The sequence below is a fragment of the Theropithecus gelada genome, chromosome 2, assembly GCF_003255815.1.
Source record: "Theropithecus gelada isolate Dixy chromosome 2, Tgel_1.0, whole genome shotgun sequence".
Lineage (NCBI taxonomy): Eukaryota > Metazoa > Chordata > Mammalia > Primates > Cercopithecidae > Theropithecus > Theropithecus gelada.
The window spans coordinates 102,332,593-102,355,196 of record NC_037669.1 but is presented as its reverse complement, the minus strand read 5'-3'; the positions used below and the strand labels follow the sequence as shown (position 1 = coordinate 102,355,196).

At 53.8% G+C, this 22,604-nt stretch overlaps 1 protein-coding gene across 4 annotated transcripts; it reads right to left on the bottom strand.

Moving 5' to 3' along the window:
* Positions 1 to 120: 120 nt before the first annotated feature.
* On the bottom strand, positions 121 to 22,396 carry PLCD1 (phospholipase C delta 1). Of its 4 annotated transcripts, XM_025376743.1 has the most exons (16): positions 22,245 to 22,375; positions 12,636 to 12,800; positions 9,033 to 9,046; positions 8,818 to 8,963; positions 4,129 to 4,258; positions 3,799 to 4,030; positions 2,968 to 3,169; positions 2,737 to 2,881; positions 2,510 to 2,659; positions 2,260 to 2,418; positions 1,879 to 2,038; positions 1,650 to 1,766; positions 1,067 to 1,245; positions 844 to 976; positions 625 to 774; positions 121 to 483 (listed from the first exon to the last, which is right to left on the bottom strand). In XM_025376743.1, exons 1-16 carry the CDS (start codon positions 22,276 to 22,278, stop codon positions 398 to 400), a joined length of 2,202 nt encoding a protein of 733 aa, XP_025232528.1. In that variant the 5' UTR covers positions 22,279 to 22,375; the 3' UTR covers positions 121 to 397. The 4 variants fall into 4 exon arrangements, with proteins under 4 accessions (XP_025232528.1, XP_025232527.1, XP_025232525.1 ...); XM_025376742.1 differs by having other exon boundaries at positions 8,818 to 9,046; positions 22,245 to 22,396; XM_025376740.1 differs by lacking the exon at positions 22,245 to 22,375 and adding an exon at positions 17,066 to 17,838 and having other exon boundaries at positions 8,818 to 9,046.
* Between the last annotated feature and the right edge of the window lie 208 nt (positions 22,397 to 22,604).

Genomic DNA, 22,604 nt, shown 5'->3' with positions numbered 1-22,604 from the left:
AAGGAAGGTAGAGAGTGAGGTGCTGAGGCTCCAGCACTCTAGGACATGGGGACACACACACACACACACACACGCTTCACAGGGGATTTTTCTGGCATCCAGGTAAAGAGACCACAAGGCTTAATCTTATCGTGATTTTTATAAAAACCCTTGACCACCGGCCAGCCAGAGGGTGGAGAGGGCTGCAGTGTTGTTCCTAACGGAATGAAGGACAGCTCCAGGGACTGGGCTAGCTCCTGGTCCCCAGGGAGGCAGCAGCAGACACTATGTTAGAGCTGAAGGCAGTTTGGGGGCCTACCTCTGAGCAAGAGGCTGGGAGCAGCCACACCAGCCCTGTCCCCACGTGTGGACAGAGGGCCCAGCCCACTCAGGGGGGACCCTCCTGGCTTCCTCCAGCCTAGTCCTGGAGGGAGATCTTCACAAAGAGGGTGGCTGATGGATGCTGGTCCCCATTCTTAGACAAGAGGTGGACATGGCGGTATCCTGGTGGGTGGACAGGCAGGAGGGAACACAGAGAGAGTTTTGGTCACTCAGGGGATGCTTCAAGGGACAGCCAGCCCCAGCCCAAGAGATACCAGGCCCTGTTTCCCGCCAACCTGGCCGTCCCCTTCTCTTGACACTCACCTTGTTTGAGGCTGTTCAAGGGGATGGTACTCTGGCCAATGAAGTCGTTCTTGGAGGAGGCATCATAATCTTCCACCAAGAAGCGGACGAGGGCAAGGTCAGGCACAACTACCTCAAACGCAAACTCCGTGTCCCACCATGGGTTGAAACCTAGGGGGACAGGCACCATATCAACAGCATGGACACCAGCCTAGTAGCCCAGCCCGGCCCAGCACCTACCGTTGTTGGTGATGACAGCAGTCTGGCGGCTGGCCACGTCCCGGCTCACGCCATGGATCTCCACTGTTACCTTGGGGTCCACAATTGAATTCTTATTCTTGTTGACTTTTGGCAGCTGCTGCCCTGAAATGACCTGAGGAAAGGCAGGGGACAATGGACAGTTCAGGAGTGATAGTGGGGAAGGGAGGCCCATCGGCACCTATCCCTCCTGGGTCCGGCGTACCCTGATGTTGAGCCGCTTCCGTGCCCACCAGGGCCCCTGAGCCAGGGCGCGGGGGTTAAAGGTGGCGTTGGGGTCTCGCAGGAAGGCGGGCTTCAGCACGTACCCACAGGCCCCGTTGTCCTGGAAGCGGCCCTGGTACACGTCCATCTCTGGCCCAGGTGTCTGGAAGTTCAGGGCCACTACAGGCAGGACAGAGCAGTCGCAGGCTGTGGGTTGGCCCTGGGGCCCTAGAGCACAGCCTGCTCAGGGTACACTGAGGCCTAGGGTCACATGGTGAGTTATCAGGGCACAGCATCACTCCAATGCCTGCTGCCCACCTGCCACCCTCAGTGACCCACAACGCTAACCACGCCTTCCATTCCTCGTGTCAGAAATCAAAGGGCTAGTGTGCTAATGAGGTTTCAGACACTGGGATGTGCTGGTGGGCAGGTATTTCCAGACGGATATTACCAGCTCCACAAGCCCCTGCATTTGACCCTGCTTGGGTCCTCAGAGCTCCACTGCATGGCCTTCGAGCTCTAGGCCACCCACCTTGGGACTGAAACCCTCCTCCAGGCCTCCTCCAACCCCAGCCAGCCCATACCGATCTGGCAGCCCCCGTTCCACATCTCCACGGGGCTGTAGTTGGAGGAGTCTGTTCTCCATCCAGCCGGGTAGATTCTGCTCAGGTGCCCCACGTTGTGGCGGACAAAGCCGTTTCCTGAGGGGAGGTGTGATTCAGTCGCAGTGGAGGCCTCCTGGTGAGGCCCGAGCACTGCCCTGCCAGTTCTCTCTGTAACACAGCAGAGCAGTAGTGGGGAGCCAGGCCTCACCTGATTCCTGGAGCAGTCGAAGGGCACGGTTCTCAGAGAAGGACGCCATCTCGTAGAAGGCCTGTCCAGGGGTACCAGGACTGGAGAAGCCCCCAAAGTGGACGCTCTTGCAGTAAATGACCATGTCAGAGAGCTCCTGTGCTAGCCTGAGCTTGTCCTCCTGGGGGCCACGGGAAGGCCCGGGTTAGATTCAGTGGTTGGGGCAGGGTAGGCACTGAGAAAGCCAGAAACCCAGGCACAGAGAGATAGAAGGAGACAGACAGAGACAGCGGGGCAGAGGGTCTGAGTGGCAGCCACAGAGAACTGAGACAAGGCAGACCTCCCAGGGTTGAGGGGATGGGGAAGGCCCGGGCTGCCCCACCCCACAGCTCCCCCTCAAACCTTGGGCTTGTGCTGCACGCGGCTCCTCACTGCCTCATCCTCCATCTCAGCAGCCTCATCTTCGTCTGACACCACAGTGGCCTCAGGGCCACCCTCCCCTCCAGGAGGCAGGAGCCCCCCGAGCTTCTTCCCCTTCAGCAGGATCTTCCCCTTCAGTTGCTGGGGTGGAGGGGCAACTGGTCAAGACACACCTAGCCTCCCGGCCAGGCTCCCCACCCTCCCCCTGGGATCCCACATCCCCACCACACACCTCAGGGGAGGGCAGGCTGTTGGTGACCCCATCCAGCTGCCGGTTCAACAGCATGGGGCCCAGGATGGCTTGCAGGTGCCGCGCCATCACGCGCTGCTGCTCCAGGGTGCAGTGGTTCTCCAGGGACAGGATGACGGGGTAGGGGGATGCCTGGAGGCCCAAGGGCACATTAGGAGTGGTGGGCCACCCCTAGCATCCCACTCCTCGCCTGCCAGGGGCACGCCCACCTTGAAGGCGTAGTCCCGGATGGCCCTGAGCACATCGCAGAAGAGGATCTTGGAAGTGAAAGTATAGCCGTGGTAGATGATTGGTTCCTGGTTGGGTCCGTCCCAGCAGTCGAGCTCTAGGCAGCGGCAGCCTTTGCACAGTGCCCTGAGGGGAGGGTGGCAGCTAGGACCCTCCAAGTCCCGTCCTGGGTCCCACCCAGACTCCCGCCCCAAGGCTTCCCTGGACAGCACCGGATATAGGCCTCAGTGCTGCTGGGCCCGGCGAGCTGGTCCTCCAGCAGGTAGGTGTTGTGCGAAGAGGACACCAGGTAGTGGCTAAGCGGCTGGCCCATATCCTGGTAGACACGGCGGTGTGCCAGGCTGAAGGCACTGCCGTCAGCTGACAGTAAGTACATGAGGAAGCCGTCCTTGGTCATCTGCCGCTGCGCCTTGGCTGGGAGGGAGGAGGCCACTGCCAGTCAGAGCCAGCCTCCAGCTGCCCACCCATCTGGACAGAGGAGCCCTCTGAACCCGCTTGCCTGCCTGTCCTGAGCCAGTCTTCCAGAGCTCTTGGAATTAGGATAAGTCTGAGGCTCTCGACCAGACTGTGGCTACTCCAGAGTGGGGCCCCGTCTCTTCCTCCTCCCCTGTCTGCACACTCTAAGACCCCTGAGGACAGGGTATCATCTCCCCGTTCTCTGTACCCCCAGACTGGAGCCCCCTCCAGAGCAGGGCCACAGCTTCTCTGCTCTATCACATCTCAAAGCTGGCCCAGAATGAGCACAAAAAAGGAAGCAGGAGTAGCATCTGCTTATCTCTCTGGTTTCTTGAAGAAGAGGTTCTCAAAGCCCCCTGAAGGAAGTGCTAAGAGGGAAACAGGACCAGGGAAGGGCAGGGATGCCGGAGCCCTGTCTCTCATCTGCCGGCTTTCATGGGACTGGAAAGTGCTGAGGAGAGGCGTGGGGCTGGCTGAGGCAGCCCCTTCCCTCTGGCTCCCATCTTTCTGGCTGCAGTCTCCCCAGGGGTCTCCCAGCCCAGTGCGGCACTGCAACTGCAGGTGGCAGGCCCTGGTCAGGCTCTCACCAGTCTCGCTGGGCTCGTAGCGCTCAATGAGGGAGAGGGCCAGCGCAGGCCCTGCCGCCTCCTCCCGCTGCTGGTGCTGCAGGAACGTCACTAACTGATCCACCGACAGAGTCTCCCCTGAGCCCGCGGCCTCGGCGAAGGTGCGGTCGATCTCCACCCGCTGGGTCAGCATCTTGTAGAAGGCCTCAATCTCCTCGTCCTCCAGGGAGTCTGTCTGGGAGCGGTCACACTCCTACAGAGCCAGGACAGCCAGGTGGGCTCAGAGCAGGCCTTGGGCCGGGGTCAAGGGCCCCATGGACAGGCAGCCCCAGCCCCCACTTCCTGCCTCACCCGGAAGATCTTCCGGGCATAGCTGTCGTCCACCTGGATGTTGAGCTCCTTCAGGAAGTTCTGCAGCTCCTTGAAGCTCATCTTGTTGTCCTTGTTCTTGTCAGCTTTTCGCAAGCAGGAGTGAATCCAGCTGGGCAAGAAGTAAGGAAAGAACCCAGGAGTCCTGGAACCCACCAAGGTCCCAGCCAGAGCCATGGATGACTCCAGCTGAAGCCACCTATAGCCACAGCTCCCTGCAGGCCTGACTTACTACATATCCACGTTTCAGTGGCCTCTTCAGAGGAAAATGTTACATCCCATTAACGGATCTTTTTCTATTTGCTGGTTTTCAAACCTTTCAAATATTTAAAAACATTTATTTTCTTACTATAAAAGGGCCCACTGTAGACAATTTAGAAAATGCAGAAAAGTAAACAAGCAAACAAATCCCCCATAGTCTATCACCTAGGGATAAGTACTATTAACATTCCAAAGTATATTCTTCTGGTTTTCCTTTTCTTTCTCTTTCTTTCTTTTCTTTTTTTTTTTCTTTCTTTCCTTTTCTTTTTTTTCTTTTTTTTTTTCTTTTTTTTTTTTTTTTACAAGATCTCACTCTGTCGCCCAGGTTGGAGTGCAGTGGCACAATCACAGCTCATTGCAGCCTTGACCTCTCAGGTTCAAGCGATTCTTCCGCTACAGGTGTGCACCATACCACCACGCCTGCCTTTTTTTTTTTTTTTTTGGTAGAGACATGGTCTCCCTGTGTTGCCCAGGCTAATCTCAAACTCCTAGGCCCAAGCAGTCCTCCTGCTTTGGTCTCCCAAAGTGCTGGGATTACAGATATGAGTCATCTGGACTGGTTTTCCACATACAATATATAATAATAAATATCCAACACTAAAGAAATGGATATACCACCTGCTGAATAGCCTTCAGCACACGAGTCTTGTGCTTGGCTGGACCATTCTGAACTTGAATTTTTTTCACCTGGCTTTCTGCCATAATTATTCTTTTCCACATATATACCCATATATACAATTTGGAAAATATATGTTAGAATTTTCTTTTTTTGGAGATGGAGTCTTGTTCTGTCGCCCAGGCTAGAGTGCACTAGTGCAATCTCGGTTCACTGCAACCTCTGGCCCCTGGGTTCAAGCAATTCTCCTGCTCCAGCCTCCTGAGGAGCTAGGATTACAGGCATATGCTACCATGCCCGGCTAATTTTTGTATTTTTAGTGGAGATGGGGTTTCAGCATGTTGGCCAGGCTGGTCTTGAACTCCTGACCTCAAGTGATCCACCCGCCTTGACCTCCCAAAGTGCTGGGATTATAGGTGTGAGCCACCGTGCCTGGCCTAGAATGAAGTTTTAAAGATCCACCTACCTCCTCCAGAAGCTTCTGATATTTGCATTTTCCTCCTAATTTTTTTTCTGCAATTTAATTTATTTATTTGGTTTTTTGAGACAGGGTCTCACTCTGTTGCCCAGGCTGGAATGCAGTGGCATGATTATGGCTCACTGCAGCCTCAAACAATCCTCCCACCTCAGTCTCCTAAGTAGCTGGAACTACAGGTGCACGCCACTATGGCTGGCTAATTTTTGTATTTTTTGTAGAGACGGGGTTTTGCCATGTTGCCCAGACTAATTTCAAACTCCTGAGCTCAAGCTATTCACCTGCCTCAGCCTCCCAAAGTGCTAGGACTAGAGGTGTGAGACACTGAGCCCAGCCTTTCTGGATTTTAATTTGCCTAATGATGCATCTGCCAAAAATAGTGGAAATCATACATTTGTAGTCCATTTTCTGTGTAACATTATATCATAATTATTTCCCTGTGTTAGCGTAGTCTCCATAAACAGCTTTAATGGCTGTATAATGTTTCACTGAGTATAGGCACTATAAATTAGAATGGCTTTATGATCTTAAGGTCTAGGCAGCAGGACTCTGCAGAGGGCATGAGATTGTCTAAGGTCAAAGCTCTGCCAAAGGTGTGATTATGACAAAAATGCCATAGAATTGGGCTTTTTAAAAAGCTCAGAATCAGGCAGATGTGCCATTGAGAAATAACACTTAAAAGTCTTTCAAATGCTCAAAAGCACACAGAAAAGGAAATTAACAGGGCTCAAAATGTGTCCCCTAAGGAGTGGATATACACCAGCAATGAAAAATTTAAAGTGAAATTAAGAAAACATTTCCATTTACAGTAGCAGCAAAGTGAATAAAATACTTTTAAAGAAATTGTTTAAGGGCAAAACCTGGAAAATCATAAGGCGCTATTGAAAAAAATGAAAGAAGACATAAATAATGGAAAGACATTACATTTTCATGGATCGGAAGACTTGACATTACTATACTGGGAATATGCTCCAAATTGATCTATACATTCAATATAATCCCTATCAAAATCTTGCTGGCTTCTTTGCAGAAATTGACAGGTTAATCCTAAAATTCATACAGAAACTCAAGGGACCCAGAATAGCTAAAGTAATATTGGGGAAAAAAAAAAAAAAAAACAGAAACAAATTTAGAGAACTCACACTTCCTTATTTCAAAACTTACTACAAAGTTACAGAAACCAAAATATTGTGGTAGTGATGCAAGGACAGACATCTAGACAAACAGAGTAAAATTCAGAATTCAGGCCAGGCGCAGTGGCTCACTGCTGTAATCCCAGCACTTTGGATTAGGCAAAGCCTTCCTGAAGATGATGCCAAAAAAACATAAATAACAGAAGAAATAAAGTATATGAATTACACTTCATCAAAACCAAAAACTTTTATGCTTCAAAGAATATGAAGAGTCTGGTCTGAGTGCAGGGGTGTTTACAACTAACTGATCACAAGCAGTTCCAGATTTCTTTGTTCCTTCTCCACTCTCACTGTTTCACTTTTCTATCTTAAAAAAACCCATCAAGAAAGAGAAAAGACAACCCACAGAATGGAGAAATTATTTGCAAGCATAAATCTCATAAAAGACTTGTATCTAGAATATATAAAGAGCTCTTACAACTCAATAATAAAAAGATAAATGATCCAAAAAATAGGCAAAGGACCTGAATAGCTATTTCTCCAAAGAAGATACATAAACATACATGGAAAAATGCTCAATATCACTAATCATTAGGGAAATGCAAATCAAAATCACAATGAGATACCACTTCATACCCACAGGGTATCTATAATCAAAAAGAAAGATGTAGTGTTGTCAAGGACATAGAAAACTGAAACCCTCGTATACTGCTGGTGGGAATGTAAATTGATGCAGCCTGTTTGGAAAACAGTTTGGCAATTTCTCAAAAGGTTAAACATAGTTACCATATGACCCAGCGATTCTACTCCAAGAGAAATGAAAACATATATACACACCAAAACTTATACACAAATGTGAATATCAGCATTCTTCATAAAAGCCCCAAAGTGGAAACAGTCTAAATGTCCATCACCTGGTGAAGAGATAAATAAAATGTGGTCTATCCATACACAGCATATTACTAGACGCAATGAAATATTGACACAGGCTACAACATGGATGAACATTGCAAATATCATGCTAAATGAAAGAAGCCAGTCACAAAAGACTCCATGATTCCGTTTCTGTAACATGCCCAGAACAGGAAAGTATAGAGGCAGAAAGTAGGTAAGTGGCTGTCGAGGGCTGGTGGTTGAGGTGAAACGGGGAGTGACTGCTAACGGGTACAGGATTTCTTTCTGGGGTGATGGAAATGTGCTAAAATTGATTGTGGTGATGGCTGCACAACTCTGTGAATATATACTAAAAAGCACTGAATCAGGTTCAGCACTTTAAATGGGTTAATTATATGGTATGTGAATTATACTCAATAAAGGTGCCATAAAAAATGGAGAGAGCTGGCTCCACCCTAATCCGTACATGCCAGAAGCCTGACCACTTCGAATCATAAACCAGTGTGTCACTGTGTAACTAAATGTTGAAGTTAATTTGTTTTGAGCCCACAGGCTGGCCTACACACCAGACCCAGGGGAACTTGATCACTCCCCAAAGAATGGCACAGGGTACCATGGCCTCCCAACTCCCAGAGGGAAATCGTATAGTAACTCTAGAAAACATGATTCAAACACCCAAGACTGGTCTCCCATTGCAACAGGCTGCTCCCCTCAGGCTCCCCAGACCCCCAACTCCATGCTGGTGACAGACGGGGACACAGGGAGTATCAGGAGCAGCAGAGCTATTTGGGCTCTGGTCAGACTAGACCAAAGAGGGTTTCATGTACCTTCCCTCCTTCCCTTCTGAATTGTATACCCAACCCCCCAACTCACCAAATTTGTATGTTGAAGCCCTAATGCCCAACGTGATCATATTTGGAGACAAGGCCTTTGGAAGATAACTTGGTTGAGATGAGGTCATGAGGGTGGGGCACCAGCGCTGGGATTAGTGCCCTTACAAGAAGAGACGACAGAGAACCTAGTCTCTCTCCCCACCATGTGAGGACACAGCAAGAAGACAGTCATCTGCCAGCAAAGGAGACAGCCCTCACCAGGCTCTGACCGCACTGGCACCCTGACCTTGGACTTCCAGCCTCCACACTGTGAAAAAATAAATTAAGCCACCTAGTCTATGATATTGTGTTATGGCAGCCCAAAGTACCTAAACCACCTTCCATACCCAGGTTGCCCTGGGGATAACCACAGCCAGTGCCCACAAGCCAGGCCTGGACCCACTGCCACCAAAAGGATACTGCCGTAGCTTCTGCCGCTGGTCCATGGAGCCTGAGTGGTGGATGATCTTGCGCAGCCCCAGCACCCAGTGCTGGGCATCAGCTGGCGAGGGGGCGATGAGGTCTAGTGTATTGCGCTGGTCCTTGAAGACAATGGAGAAGCAGCGGTCCTCGGGCACATCACGGGCAAACTTCTCCAGACCCTCCGTGCGGTGCCCCATTCGCACCTCCTGAATGTCCTCGATGGAGACTGCAAGAGGGGGATGGTGGAGGAGAGAGGGAGAGAATGCTGTGAGGTCAGTCCCTGACCCTGACATGGCCAAGGCCACAGTGGAGAGGGCCATGGCTTGGAGACACAGAGCCAGGGCCAGAGTTCAGGCCTTGAGTCCAGAGGGAAAGGAGAGGGGCAGAAGGTCAGATAAGGGGGGACAAAAAGGAGAAAGGAAGACAGAAACTGAGGGGGAGCCAGAGCATGAGACACAGTCATTGCAGGCACAGTGGAGATGCACAGGGAGGGACAGAGAGTGAAAGAAAGACAGACTTTAGCGGCAGAAAGGGCACCTGGGACCCCAGGCCTGCTCTCTCAGTGATGGGGGGTGCGAGGCCCCAGGGAGAGGACTAGGGCAGGGCTGGGCTCTTAGAGATGCAGACAGACTACTCCGGAGTATGGGGTCCATGACAGAAGGGCCACACACCCTTCTGACTGTATTGGACTTTGGGTCTGTCCTGACCCGACAAAGCCACAAGAGCCACCGGGCCCCTCTCCCGAACATTCAAGAGACTGGAACCACCCTCAGTTAGCCCCAGCCCTGGGGTCTATAGACAGAGGGCTGAAGACAGAGGGAGAAGCCCTGAATGGGAGAGGAGACAGAGTCATGCCCTCTGTGCAGCTGTGTGTATCCTGACTTCAGGGAGCCCCTTGGCAGGGGATACAGGAAGACTCTGCCTTCCCCAATCCCAAGAGGCAAACTGGAGGGTGCCCTGAAGGGGTCTGAGAGATTACATCAATCTGCCCTTAGAAGAGCCAAGGGGAGGGCCCTCCCCTCACAGCCCAGCCTTCCAAGCTTCAGGGAGATGCCAGGCCCTGTCTACCCCCGCTTCCAATGTGCCCTCCGTGGCCTGGCCAGGAGCCAGTTCTTCCAGCCAGGCTCACGCTGCTCCTCCCAGCAGTAGGATCCAGGCTCTGCCCCTGCCATGCCCCCATCCTGAGCCATCCTCATCCATCTGTCCAGGCTCCTAGATGGTTCTAGCTGAAGTTCACCTGTCCCTCCCTGTGCCCATCCACTCTGAGTATCCAGGGGCCTCCTAGCCACCTGCAGGGCCCACAAATGTAGCATGTGCCAGCCTGGGCTGCAGGCTTTGAGGAGTGGGACACATGAGCCCAGGGCCATCTCGGGGACAGAGGATAGCACTGCTTAATCCTTCTGCCTGCAGCCCCTGGTGACCCACACGGCCGCACACAGGGTCAGCTGCAGCTGCCTGGGTCAGGAATGAAAACAGGAAGCCTGAGCCATGGAATGCCCCAAGGCCAGCGCCCTTACCCGCACAGAGAGAAACTCCAGATGCCTTCACTTCTGATAACACCTTTGGCCTCTGGGAACCTGAGTTATGGGGGTGGGTAGTAGTGGCAGGATTGGGGAGACTTAAAAAGCTGGAAGCAGAGCCAAAGAAAACTGGGCAGAAGGGGAGGCTATTCCAGGCCTCCCTCACCTGGCCTCTGTTTCCCAGAGGGTAAAGAGCAATTGAAGACAACAGTCTCACCGCTCACCCAGAGAAGGGAGGCAGCCAACAAAGCAGGCGCAGCACGAGACCTGTCTCAGGCGTCTGACTGGCAGAAAGCCCCCTCAGGCCTTGCTCCATACCTGCGCACACCTGGCTCCCTGACCCTGGACCTGGCTCCCTGCAGCTCCTCCTCCTGGCAGGACGCAGCCCCTCAGCCTCCCATTCATGCCTGTTCCTCCTCCTCACCCTGCACCTTGGCTCACATGGGGCCTCCTGCCTGCAATGCCCTTCCTGCCCATCTGCTCACAGCTGTTGCAATACAAGGTCCTCCTCTTGCCAGCCCAAATGTGGTTCCTGCAAGGAAAGGCCTGGGTCTTCCACTCCTCTGTCTCTCGCTTCACGCTTCCCAAGAGCTAGGTACACACTGGGACTCATGCATATGTATTGGTAGGTAGGTGGGCTCCAAGGAACCCCCAGGGCTCAGAGTATAGGATCTCGTTCTCACTGTGCTCCCACCCACCAGCATCTAACAGGAAATCCCATATCAGGGCAAGAGCCCCACGAAGGAGCCTGTCTGGCGCCACAGACAGAAAAGGTCAGGCGGTCACTCCTGTACTGTGTGGCAGCAGGCTGAGCTGGGGCTCCGTGTGTGTATGTGGTTTCCTCAGAATGTTCTGGAGCCCCTACCCCTCAGACCCTCCCGGATTGCCCTGCCCTGCTCGGAAATCTTCCATGGCACACAGCCCCAAGCACTGTGTGGAGAGCCCCAAGGCTCTCCGCAACTGGTCCTGCTCCCGTCCTGCCTTACCTTCAGCCCCTCCACAGGCCACAGGCTGCCAGGCCATACCTTCTCAGGGTCCTGTCCAGTGTCCTGAGGCCAGGCAGACCCTTTCTGGGTGAAAGGCACCCTCCTGGGGCACCCTCAGCGGGTAGATCCTCCCCTTCCTTATGCTCTCCTCCTACCTGGGCTTATCACCCATGTCCAGTCTCACCCCCCATGGACCTGCCCCCATCTCCCCACCCACACCTCAGCCAATGGCAGGAGAATAAGCGAGGGATCTCCAGGGTTCTTGACTACGTGAAACCCAGGCTGCAATGATTTATATGCACTGTCCAATTCAGTAGCCACCAGCCATCTGGGGCTATTTAAATATAAATTAGTTAAAATTAAATAAGAGTGAGAATTCAGTTCGGCAGTCACACTAGCCACATTTCAAGGTCTCAATCAATAGCCACAAGAGGCTAGTGGCTCCCATGCTGGACAGTGCAGATATAGAACATTTCTATCCTTGTTCAATTGTAAGCATCAGCCTCAAATTTCCTCACCAAGTAAAGGTATAGAAGGAGACATCTCACTTTATAGGATCTTTAGGGAATTCTTTCCCTTAAAGGGCAGAAGTGAGCAGAGCTTTCTTCTCCCTGAGGCATTGCAGGAGGCTCTATTTGTGGCCTGAGACTTGGGTTCCTTGGACTTTTTAGAAGCTTCCAGAAAGCTCTCAGACCCACAAGCGCTCCCCAGCAGTGGCCTCTGTCTGTGTGTCCCAGTCCTGCTCTGCCCTAACACCCCTCCTGCAGCTCCAGTCCCAGGGAGGAGCTGCCTCCTGTGGCCCCAGCTCCCACCCTGGCCACTCAACCCCAGAAGTACCTTATCTGCCTGGACCTTGGGCCTGGCTTTTGCCTTCACCACACCTGGAGTCCTAATCCGCCCGATTTCCCTCCTCACAAATGCCTGGGCGGAGGCCTGTGAGTTCAGGCAACACCGTCCAGCTCTCTCCCTGCTTCTGAGCCTGGCTGTCCCCATCTGTGGTCATGGTTAAGTATCCCCATCCCTCAAAAGCTTTGCCATTTCCATGTGTGGTCCTCGCTCCATGACTGCCCTTTCCAACCCCGACTAGGCTTCAATTTCCCGACAGGCAATTTAACTGGCCCCGCTCCCCAACACCAGCCAACCTCAGTTTCCCCATTGGCCGTTCGGGTTGTACAAATGACCTATGCCCCACCAGGCCAGGCCTCAGTTTCCCCATCTGTGGTTTTGATCCATGAGTGACGTTTATATTTACCCAGCCCTGAGCAGATTCCACACTCTATCCCCTCCCCTGTGACCCCAGGGCACTTACATAGCTGGGACTCCGGGGTCCGCATGACCTTTCGGGACTCCTGCCAGATGGTCTTGCAGTCCTCCTGCAACTTGTAGAAGCGCTCTCTCCTCCATGAGCTGGACTTCACCTTCAGGAGCTGGCTGCCCTTCAGCAGGGCCTGTAGATCCTCATCATCCTGCAGGCCTGGGGATCAAAGCCAGTAAGATGCCACCTTCTCCACTGGTTTCCCTGATGCCCTAGGCCCCACACTGGCCTCGCCCACCTCTGGACCCTCTCAGAGCCCACTTTTCACCCAGCCTCATCCTCAGCTCTGTTTACTCCTCCCTCCTCCACCCACGCTCCAACCTGCTCCCAGTGCCTGCCTTCCTCCAGGAAGTCGTCCCTGATTGCCAGCTAAGGTGACCATGCAAATGGGACACCTGCCCACCCAAGACCATACTTATACACTGTGACCTACCACGCACAGCTGAATGAACAAAAGAAAGGCAGCTCATTCAAGAACCCCTGGTTCCTAGAGGACCAGGCCCCTAAGAAACGTTCTGAAAGATGGTTTTGAAAGATTAGGTGAGCCCCTCCTGGTCACACTTAGGGGTCAGAGTGAACTGAAGGAAGCTGGGATCAAAAGGTTAGGCAAAGCAGGGAGACAAAAGGGGGACAGACACAAAGGGAAATGGACCCCAGAGCGTCATGGAGCCAAACAATGTCCCAACTCCAATAGCTCCAGAATCATTTGTGCCTAGGTTCAGGTGCCCTTCCCAACAAGCTGTGTGACCTGGGCAAGGGACTTCATGCTGCTGGGCCTCTGCTTTCCTGTCTATGAAATGGAGATAATAATAGCAACCACCTCAAAGGGAAGTTCTAGGTTCAATGAGATGATGCCTGAATCTGTGCAGGCCCTGAGATAATGGCAGTTGGGCTTCTTGGTGTCAACATTGTGGTTACTGTGGGACCCTTGTGCCCATCTCTGCCACCCTTACCCTTGCTGTCCCCCCAACCTCTGACTTGAGCCCACATGGTGGATCTCTGATCCTTGCCCCAAGAAGAGACAGATGAGTCCACTGTAGCCTGTGTTTGGCCTGCTGGGATGGCCCTGTCCCTCGCTGCCCCAGCCCCATCTCAGAGTGCCCAGGGCCTGGGACCCCTCAGGATACAACAGCTTTTTTTTTTTTTTGAGACGGAGTCTCACTGTGTCACCCGGGCTAGAGTGCAGTGGCGAGATCTCGGCTCACTGCAAGCTCCGCCTCCGGGGTTCACGCCATTCTCCTGCCTCAGCCTCCAAGTAGCTGGGACTACAGGCGCCTGCCACAACGCCAGGCTAATTTTTTGTATTTTTAGTAGAGATGGGGTTTCACCATGTTAGCCAGGATGGTCTCCATCTCCTGACCTCGTGATCCGCCCGCCTTGGCCTCCCAAAGTGCTGGGATTACAGGCGAGAGCCACCGCGCCTGGCCAGGATACAGCAGCTTTAAGGTACAGTGCATCCCTTTCCGAAGCTGAGCAGGTCCTGTCCCAGAGCCCACAGAGAGGAACCTGGCTGCTTGCCCCAGTCCTGCCCCACTCTTTTGCTGCTCTCAGAGGCATGGGCTCCCAAAGATGCGATGCCCTCAGTCCGACCAGGCCCAGACAGGAGGCACCGAAAGGATGCCAGAGCCTTCCCCACCCAGCAGGTCCTGCACCAACTGATAAAGTTGATAAAAGTGACCCCAACCCTTAGTAACCCACTGGTGTAATATAGAAACATCTATAAGGGCTTATGTGTGCGTGTATCATCCTAGCCACGTATAGTCCAGCAGCCAGCTCTGTTGAGAGCCAATCAGCCACTTCACTTCTCTCCCCAGAGCTATGTGACCCATCAGCAATCTCCGTCCTGTGCTCCAGCACAGTGGCAGCCTCCGGACTTCAAGTGTCTAGTCTGAGGGTCTTGAGCCTAAGCCTACGTGGGGAAGCCCTCACAAAGCCACAGGCCTTTTCTTTTCTGAGCCCAGATCCCCAACAATGGATGGCCTCTCCCATTTTATCCATGCCCCCTCCCCCAGCCAGCCTGTCCCACATATATTCAGGGCTCACAGAACCCTCTGTACCACTTCCCCAGCCTTCAATCGCTCACACATCTCTATCCCTCCCCAGTCTCCTGCTTCCAGTCAGAACAGAGGCCAGTGCTAACATCCACCTCCTATAGCTTTAGGCAACTCCCTTCCCTCTTTCTGCTTTTGTTCCCCCATCAGCACTGGGCTAAGAACAGCGTGGGGGAGGCATCCCTGGGCCTCCTCGGGGGTGACGGTCTGATGTGACCTTCCTCCACCTTTCTCCCAGGTCTGTCCACCCACTTGATGAGCTGTTCTGCCTTACTGTGAGCAGCTCCCTCTTAGCCCAAGGGGAGTCCCAGTGGAAAAGAAGGGGGCTCTGATAGAATATTCCCAACTACTGGCTGTGTCTGAGGAGCCTGAGACAAGAGGAGGGAGAAGGGAGTTCCCAGGCTGCCAGAGGACAGGGCCACCTCCGGCCTCCAGTGGGGAATTCCACTATCCCTTCTAAGGCTGATGTCCCTCTAAAGCTGAGAGGGACATCTCCTTACCCTCTGCCAGCACCCTGCTGGGCATACATCAGGGCAAGCCACTGCTGACAGCACATATGGGGATGGAGCTGGGAGCCAGGAAGTAGAAGCTGAGCACCACCCTCCTGTTCTGGAAAACACCATGAAGAGATGACATGCTCATCCTGTCCTGGAGCCAGGCTGTGGCCCTATCTACAGTCAGGCAGAGATAAACCTCCAGCTGCCAACAATAGTTTCTAAAAGGTGGATATCAGTTCCAGAGTGATAATTCCAGAAAGGTGATAGCCACAGCCCTCTGGACCATTAGGAAACCTGGGCAGGTGCCCTCATCTCTTAGCCTCATTTGGGGCCCTTCTGTTTCTGAAGCTTCTGGACTGCCTGCCCCACCACCCTTGCTCCCTTAGTACCCAGAAAGTCTGTGGCACCCCTCACCCAGCCCTACTCAACCCAGTCATAGTATTAGTTTGGCCCAAAAGTAATTGTGGTTTTTGCTCTTACTTTCAATAGCAAAAACTGTGATTACTTTTGCGTCAACCTAATAGCTTCTCCTCCTGTGGGAGGGTGGTGGTGAGGGGCCTTTGAGCTGACCCCTGGGTTGACCTTGCAGCCTGCCCAGGCTAGCTGTGCACAGTGAGACTGCCATGTGGTGGGGCATACAGGGTGTTGCAGGTGCCAGTGGGAAGCTGAGGGAGGTGCCAGGAGTCCTGTCCCTATACCTAGGGTGATGCATAACGAAGACACACTGGGACTGGGACCCACCGCGATACAGAGCTACACAGATATGGCCACACAAATACACAGACACACACTAGACCACCACTCACACAACCTCAAAGAGACAATGAGCCACACACAATGACACACTGTCCCCCAAAATTACACACTGTGACAGGGAGTTGCACAGTGTCACACTTAGTCACGCATAGCCACACAACATACAGTGCCAGAACATGATGATGATGATAGAGGCTCCCATAATAATAGTTAATATTTAAATAAGATACTGTTCTTAGCACATGCACTTAATTCTCTCAATAACCCTCTGAGGAAGGCACTGTCATTATTCCCATTTTACACAAGAGGAAATTGAGGCTCAAGGAAGTTGCATGGTGGAGTCAGGACTCAGAAGCAGGTAGCTTACCCACAGGGTCAGCACTGCGAAACTTTATGCAGCCACTGTGAAGGGACACACTGCCACAGAGTAAGAACATCAGAAAATCCATATAACACACACACCATAACGGAATGACAAAACCACCCAGTCACCCTGGGTCACCCACTGTCACACTGGTTATACAGTCACACTCAGTTGAACGGTCTCACAACAGATCACACGCTGTCACACTGGGTTACAAGCAGCCACCCTCAGTGCCACAATGTCACACACTTTGTTTCACATTACACACCATCACCATCATTACACACTGCCCCACCACAGACCACAGGCGTGACTACTCAGTCGGCACTGGGTCCCATACTAGATCGCCACTGTCACACATCACATACAGGCACACTTTCGTACAGGATCAAATTGAAGCACAAACTCTTGCAGATCACCTCATTGGTTACACAGTCATACCTGTAACACACCAGGCCACACACCCAGTGCCTCAGAAATTTGTAAACAGGAGGGCATCAGGTGACAAGGGATGGGGAGCTTTGGAAGGGCTGAGTTAAATCATGAGAAGGGGTGTCTTATTACCCTAGTACTCACCCCGACGTGCTACCACTGCAAACACTGCCCCACAGTGGGCCACACACTCATATAAGTACTAAACATGTCCAATTAAAGGCTCCAAGGCAAATGGCCCCAAGTTCAGGGACAAGTGGTCGGCGTCCTGCTCCAGCTGCCTGCCCATTCCCCGCAGATCTCAGAGTGCTCTGCGCCCCTTACCCAGCCTCCGTCCATTGAGCGCCGCCACCTTAAGGCTCTGCTCCTGCAGGTAGAGCTCCCTGGAGCGGCTCCGGCTCCGGATTCCCAGGCACTGCATGGCGCTCCACAGTGCCCCTGCCTGCGTGGAGCAGGATCCAGGACAGTGAGTGCTGCCTCCAGTGTTTTATGCTCACAACACCCACTGCTCTGGTCTAGGGGGCGGAACTGTGGCCCTGTAGGGGAGCAGGGGCGGAGTCCAGGAGTGGCAGGGCGGAGAGGCTCACTCCAGAGGGGCGGGACGAGAGGGAAATCCGGGCTGAGGGGGTAGTCAGACCCTAGGAGGTGGAGCTAGTCCACGAGGGGCGGGACCTATGCCCTCTGAAGGTGAGGCGAGAGCGAAACCCAGGCAAAGTGAGGGGGTGGGGGGAGTCAGAACATAGGAGGCGGGACGAGAAGAAAATCTGGACTAAGGGAGGGCGGGGTCAGACCCCAAAAGGCTGGGCCATCCAAGAGGGGTGGGACCAATGCCCCCTGGAGGTGGGGCGAGAGCGGCGTCGAGGCGTGGGTGGGGATAGGGGGTGGATCCAGAACCCAGGAGGCGGGACCGAGGAGGTGCCGGGACCCGCGGAGGCGTAGTGGGACAAATCCATAACCCAGGAAGCAAATCTGTGTCGAGGGCCAGAGGCCAGAAAACGGACTGGGGGCGGGACCAGAGCCAAGGCAGTGGGGCGAGGGAGGGGTCAGGCCCAGAGGCGGAGCTCAGGCCGGGAGCCTCTGCTCCAGAGGCGACGTGGAGGCAGAGCCACACCCAGGAAGCAGCCCGGGGGCGGGGCCGGGGCCCAGGAGGCGAGCTTGGGAGGATCCCGCACTGGAAGGGCGGTGTCCAGGCAGGGAGGGGCGGGCCCTCGGCTTTGGAGGCGGTGCGGGGGCGGAGCCAGGGCCCTGGAGGCAGTGTGGGCGGAGTCTGACCAGGGAGCCTGAGCGGCGAATTCTAAGGCCACCTTGGAGGCTGGCGCAGAACCGAAGGGCTGAGTCTGGGGAGAAAGAGCTGAGGGGAGTCCCAGTGGGAGGAGGGCGGCAGTCTAGCGGGGACCTGAATGGGGCGAGGCCAGGCGGGACCGGGGATAAAGCCTGGGCTAGACACCGAGCCCCCCGAAGTATGTTACTTCAATTGCTCAACTAATTCATTGCGACTCAGCTTGCTGTTGCCTCATTTGTGAACCTCAGGTGGGCTTGTTTGCTTCTCTCGGTTTGACCACCAAAGTGATCATCCCCAAGGTGCCGGATGCAAACGAAAGTCTTGAAAAAATGCTGATCTTAAAATGAGCCCATTAACCCAAGCTGGCTTTCATGAATACATGAGAACGACTGTAACTTTGCACAAAACTTTGTTGCCAATATGCTCGGGAACAGTGGGTCCTTTCGTGTACATCACAAATTCCCTTTCATTCACCCAGTAATTATTTATTGAGCCCCTACTGTGTGCCAAGGTCAGGATGCCACCCAGAGGCCTGACTCACTCTTTTACTCTCAGCCTCTGAATAGTTCCCCCAGTTCGCTTCACTGCAGCTCCAGTCACCAGCATCGACAGTGAGTCACTGGCAAAGCCGGTTATTGGCACAGACAAGCACAGCAGTAATAACAAGAAACTGAAGCGCAGAGTAACTTGCCTAAGGTCACACCAGAAAGGATAAATCATTAGCAAGGTGAATAGATGGACAAGGTAAATGAACTGAAATATGAACACGGAAAAGTTATTCTTCTTTGGAGAGAGGAAGCAGAGTGCAAAGGGAGACTGTGTTACCGAGAAACTGTGCAGGGGTTCTTAACCAGACCAAAGACCCCTCAAGTACCTGTAGATAGAATAACATCTCAAAATAATTGGCTTCCTTTGAATTCTTATGTATTTTATTTTCTGTGTTTAAAAACATGATCCTGGCCGGGCGCAGTGCCTCACACCTGTAATCCCAGCACTTTAGGAGGCCAAGGTGGGAGGATCACTTAAGGTCGGGAGTTCGAGATCAGCCTGGCCAACATGGAGAAACCCCGTCTCTGCTAACAATACAAAAATTAGCTGGGCGTGGCGGCGGGCGCCTGTAATCCCAGCTACTCCGGAGGCTGAGGCAAGACAATCCCTTGAACACGGGAGGCGGAGGTTGCAGTAAGCCAAGATGGTGCAAACTGCACTCCAGCCTGGGTGACAGCGAGATTCTGTCTCATAAATAAATAAATAAATAAAAACATGATCCTGAGAAAGGGTCTACAGACTTCACCTGACTGCCAAAGTGGTCTGTGGCACAAAAAGTTAAGATTGGTGTGGATCAGTGTGTGCCTGTGTAGCATGGGCCTGGAAGCCTAGGGACAGACAGCTTTGGAACATAGGTAGGTGAGGAGCTGGCCACCCCAACTTACTAAAAGTTCTGGAATCATCATCTCTTGGAGGACTGGTTTTTGGGGCAATCTAGAATTCCTATGCCCATTGGTATTTATGTTCACAACACCTACTGTGAAATATGTATTGCTATCCCATGGATGATTCTCAGACCCACAGTAAGTAGAAGCAAAGATAGGACTGGAACCCAGGTCTCCTGGGGCCAAGATGAGGTCCCTCTATTTTCTATTTTTACAAATGGCACCTCTCGCGGGGTGGGGGGTGGGGGGCGCAGTGGGCAAAAGGGATTGGGTGTAGGAAAAGTTAGTGTGTATGTAGGGGGTGTTCAGTGAGGGGAGGGCCCTGGGAGGTGATGTCCTTTTGGGCACATCGGGGAACCTGCTAGAGAAGCCAGTCCAGGTATAGCGAGTGGAGGAGGTAGGTGAAGGAAGGAGAATGGAGGCTGTCCTGTCAGTCTGAGGGCTTCAGAGGCACTAGAAAGAGCTGGCTGGCTCACTCTTGAATCTAGTTCTGGCCCTATTTCCCCTGACTAGGAACTACCTTATGATGCCCCCATCATCTCCCAAAGAACTATAGATGGCAACTCATAAGGCATAGAAACTTGGGGAGGGGGCCTCCTGCAGGAACATAGTTCTCACTGAGTACCAGGCACTGTTCTAACTGCTGTGTAGATATCTCATTCAATCTTCATAGCAACCTTATGAGGTAGATGGTATTATCCCCCATTTTACAGATGAGGAAACTGACACACAGAGAAGTCAAGGGATTCGTCTGAGATGAGAAAGCCAAGACTTGACCCAGGTACTTTGCTTTCGGAATCTACGCCAGTAAACTACATTACCTCTGCATGCATCTGGGGTGAGGACAGAAGGGACATGTCACATCTAGGTGAGCCCCATAGCTCCCCAGGCCAATAGAAGGAGTCCCTCTGGGCTCCTTCTAGAGAGTGTGGAGCCCTAAGCCAGAAAGTGTGGTCCAGCAGCACATCCAGTGCTGGGGCACCCACACTGTGAAACAGATACAGACTCTCCAATGCAAGTGTAGACAACCTGGAACAGCACAGGGCACAGTGACCACCCCCTCCCACCAACCATCCTCCTTGACAGGTTCTTATTTCCCCGTCTGGCTTGCAGTGTAGACAGACGGCAGTTAAGGAGGTAATTCTGGGTGATAAGCTAAAAGTGGCAGGGCCTTCAGGGAAAACAGTTTGGGGTCACAGTGTTCATGTCAACCCTTCAGGAAAGGCTGGACTGAGTTAGGCATTTGGGAGACTGGCCTCAAATGGGGTGGGCCAGGGCAGCCAAGCCTATGCCACAGGACTGGGAGGTCCTGACTGAGCCTCCGTGCGTCTTCCTCCATGGAAAAGATATCAGGGCTGCCTCAGGAGAGAAACTGAACAAAGGGCACAGACACTGAGGATGAAGCCTGTTCCAACAGGAGCCAAGGAATGACGCTGTGTCAGAGAGAAAGCAGAGGTCTCTGCTGTGTCCTGTCAGCTGCCCAGCCTCCCTTCTTGCTAGTCTGGCAGGCGCACTAAAGACACCACTGGCCTGAAGAAAGAAGAGGGGGCACTGGAAGGGGCAGGGACTCCATGACTCATCTAGACAAGGTGGCTTTAAGGAGCCTAGGCTATTGGTGTAAAAGCAACAGGTCTGGGCACAGAGCAAGGTCTCTCTGGGCCAGGAGGACCGGGTCTGTGCCAACTGGGAACACGAGATAGACTGGAGGCTGGCTGATGGGAACATCTCTAAGTACCTCTAAATTCCGGGGGGACTCTAGTGGAAGGCTAGAAGACTCTGCCCTTCTTTTTCCCATCTATTATGTCCATAAACAGTTTAGATGGATGGGTGGTGGCCACTAAAGTCTCCAACCCCAAGGGTACTAAAAAAGTGAGGGATATACAGTAAAGCAGTAATTGGTATGAAAGGAGCAGGGTTTGCTGAGCTGGCAAGTGATCTGGAGGGGCAGGAGGGCAAGCTCACCAAGAGTGGGTGAGTGTCTGTCCTGGAGCAAAGAGGTGCCCAGTCAAAGTTACCCTCCCCATCCTCCCGCCTCCCAGAAGGCCTCCAGATCTGCATTCAGGAGCCCAGGCTTCCCTGGCTGCTGGAGGGACAGCGAAAGGGCAAAGAGCAGGCTCCTATCAGAGGAAACAAAGCTCCGCTGGACAAAGGATGGAGCAGGCAGCTCCAGCTGAGACCTGGTCCTGTCCCCCGAGGAGGGATGCAAATGAGGGGATCGGGCTGCTTCTCCCAGCCTGGGCATCGCTGACTATTCTGCGCTAGGAAGTTAAGGCTGCACGGCCCGACCACGGTTAACCTTGCAGACCTCCTCGCCCCACCCCCTTAGCCCCTACTCCGCCACACCCGCGCGGCCTGACGCGGTCCAGGCACGCCCAGGCTTTGGGGAGCCTCTGGGGCGGCCCGGATGGGGCAAGGAGAATTTGGTCGTTCTCGGATGCTGTTTCCTTCCTTCTCCGCCCCTCTGTGCGAGCGGGATCGTGGAGCTCAGACTTTCATGACCAGGACAAGGGGGTCCGCGAGGCGGAGAGAAGTCTTCAGACCCGTACCGCCCGCCCACCCCCAGGGCTAGATCTCGGACAAGCTTGGAAACGCCCAGGGTCGTGCCCGGCAGTCCCACCCAGGGAGCCGCGGGCTGAGATTTTCCCAGTCCGGCGAAGGGGCAGAGAGGAGGGCTCGGGGTGGTGTGGAGGCGGCCGAAGGAGCTGGGGGCTCCCTGTCCAGGGCCCGGAACGGCTTTCCGGGCGTCAGCCCCTGCAGGGTCTCCCGCTCGCGCGGGCCAGGCACTCACCGTGCAGAGTCAGGAAGTCCCGGCCCGAGTCCATGCCCGACGGGCGGCGCGGCGGGAGGGGCACCGCGGGACTCACGTGAGTGGCGACAGCACCGGCGGCCTGGGGTCCAAACGGAGTGCGGTGGAGGGACCTGAATGGATCGCGGTGGGAGGAGGCCGGGGGTGGTCCCGGGACACCGCCCCGCCCCCGCCGGCCTGCGCCCCCGCCCCCTGAGCCCGCCAACCCGCGTCTCTCCCCGCCCTCTCGTGGGGATGCGAGAGGGAGGGCAGAGCTGGGGGCCCGGACGACTGGCCAACCCTGGCCCGGGCCAGCGGGTGCGCCCCGACCAGAAATAGCCAGATCCCTCCAGCTTCCTCCGC

Bases quoted from the DNA above. Each gene is read 5' to 3' on its own strand.
- PLCD1 (XM_025376740.1), bottom strand. From the start codon at position 17,162: ATGCAGTGCCTGGGAATCCGGAGCCGGAGCCGCTCCAGGGAGCTCTAC. The intron at 12,801-17,065 runs GTAAGGGGCGCA...TTTGATCCCCAG, and splicing joins GCTCAATGGACGGAGGCTGG to GCCTGCAGGATGATGAGGAT. The intron at 9,047-12,635 runs GTAAGTGCCCTG...CCCCTCTTGCAG, and splicing joins GACCCCGGAGTCCCAGCTAT to TCTCCATCGAGGACATTCAG.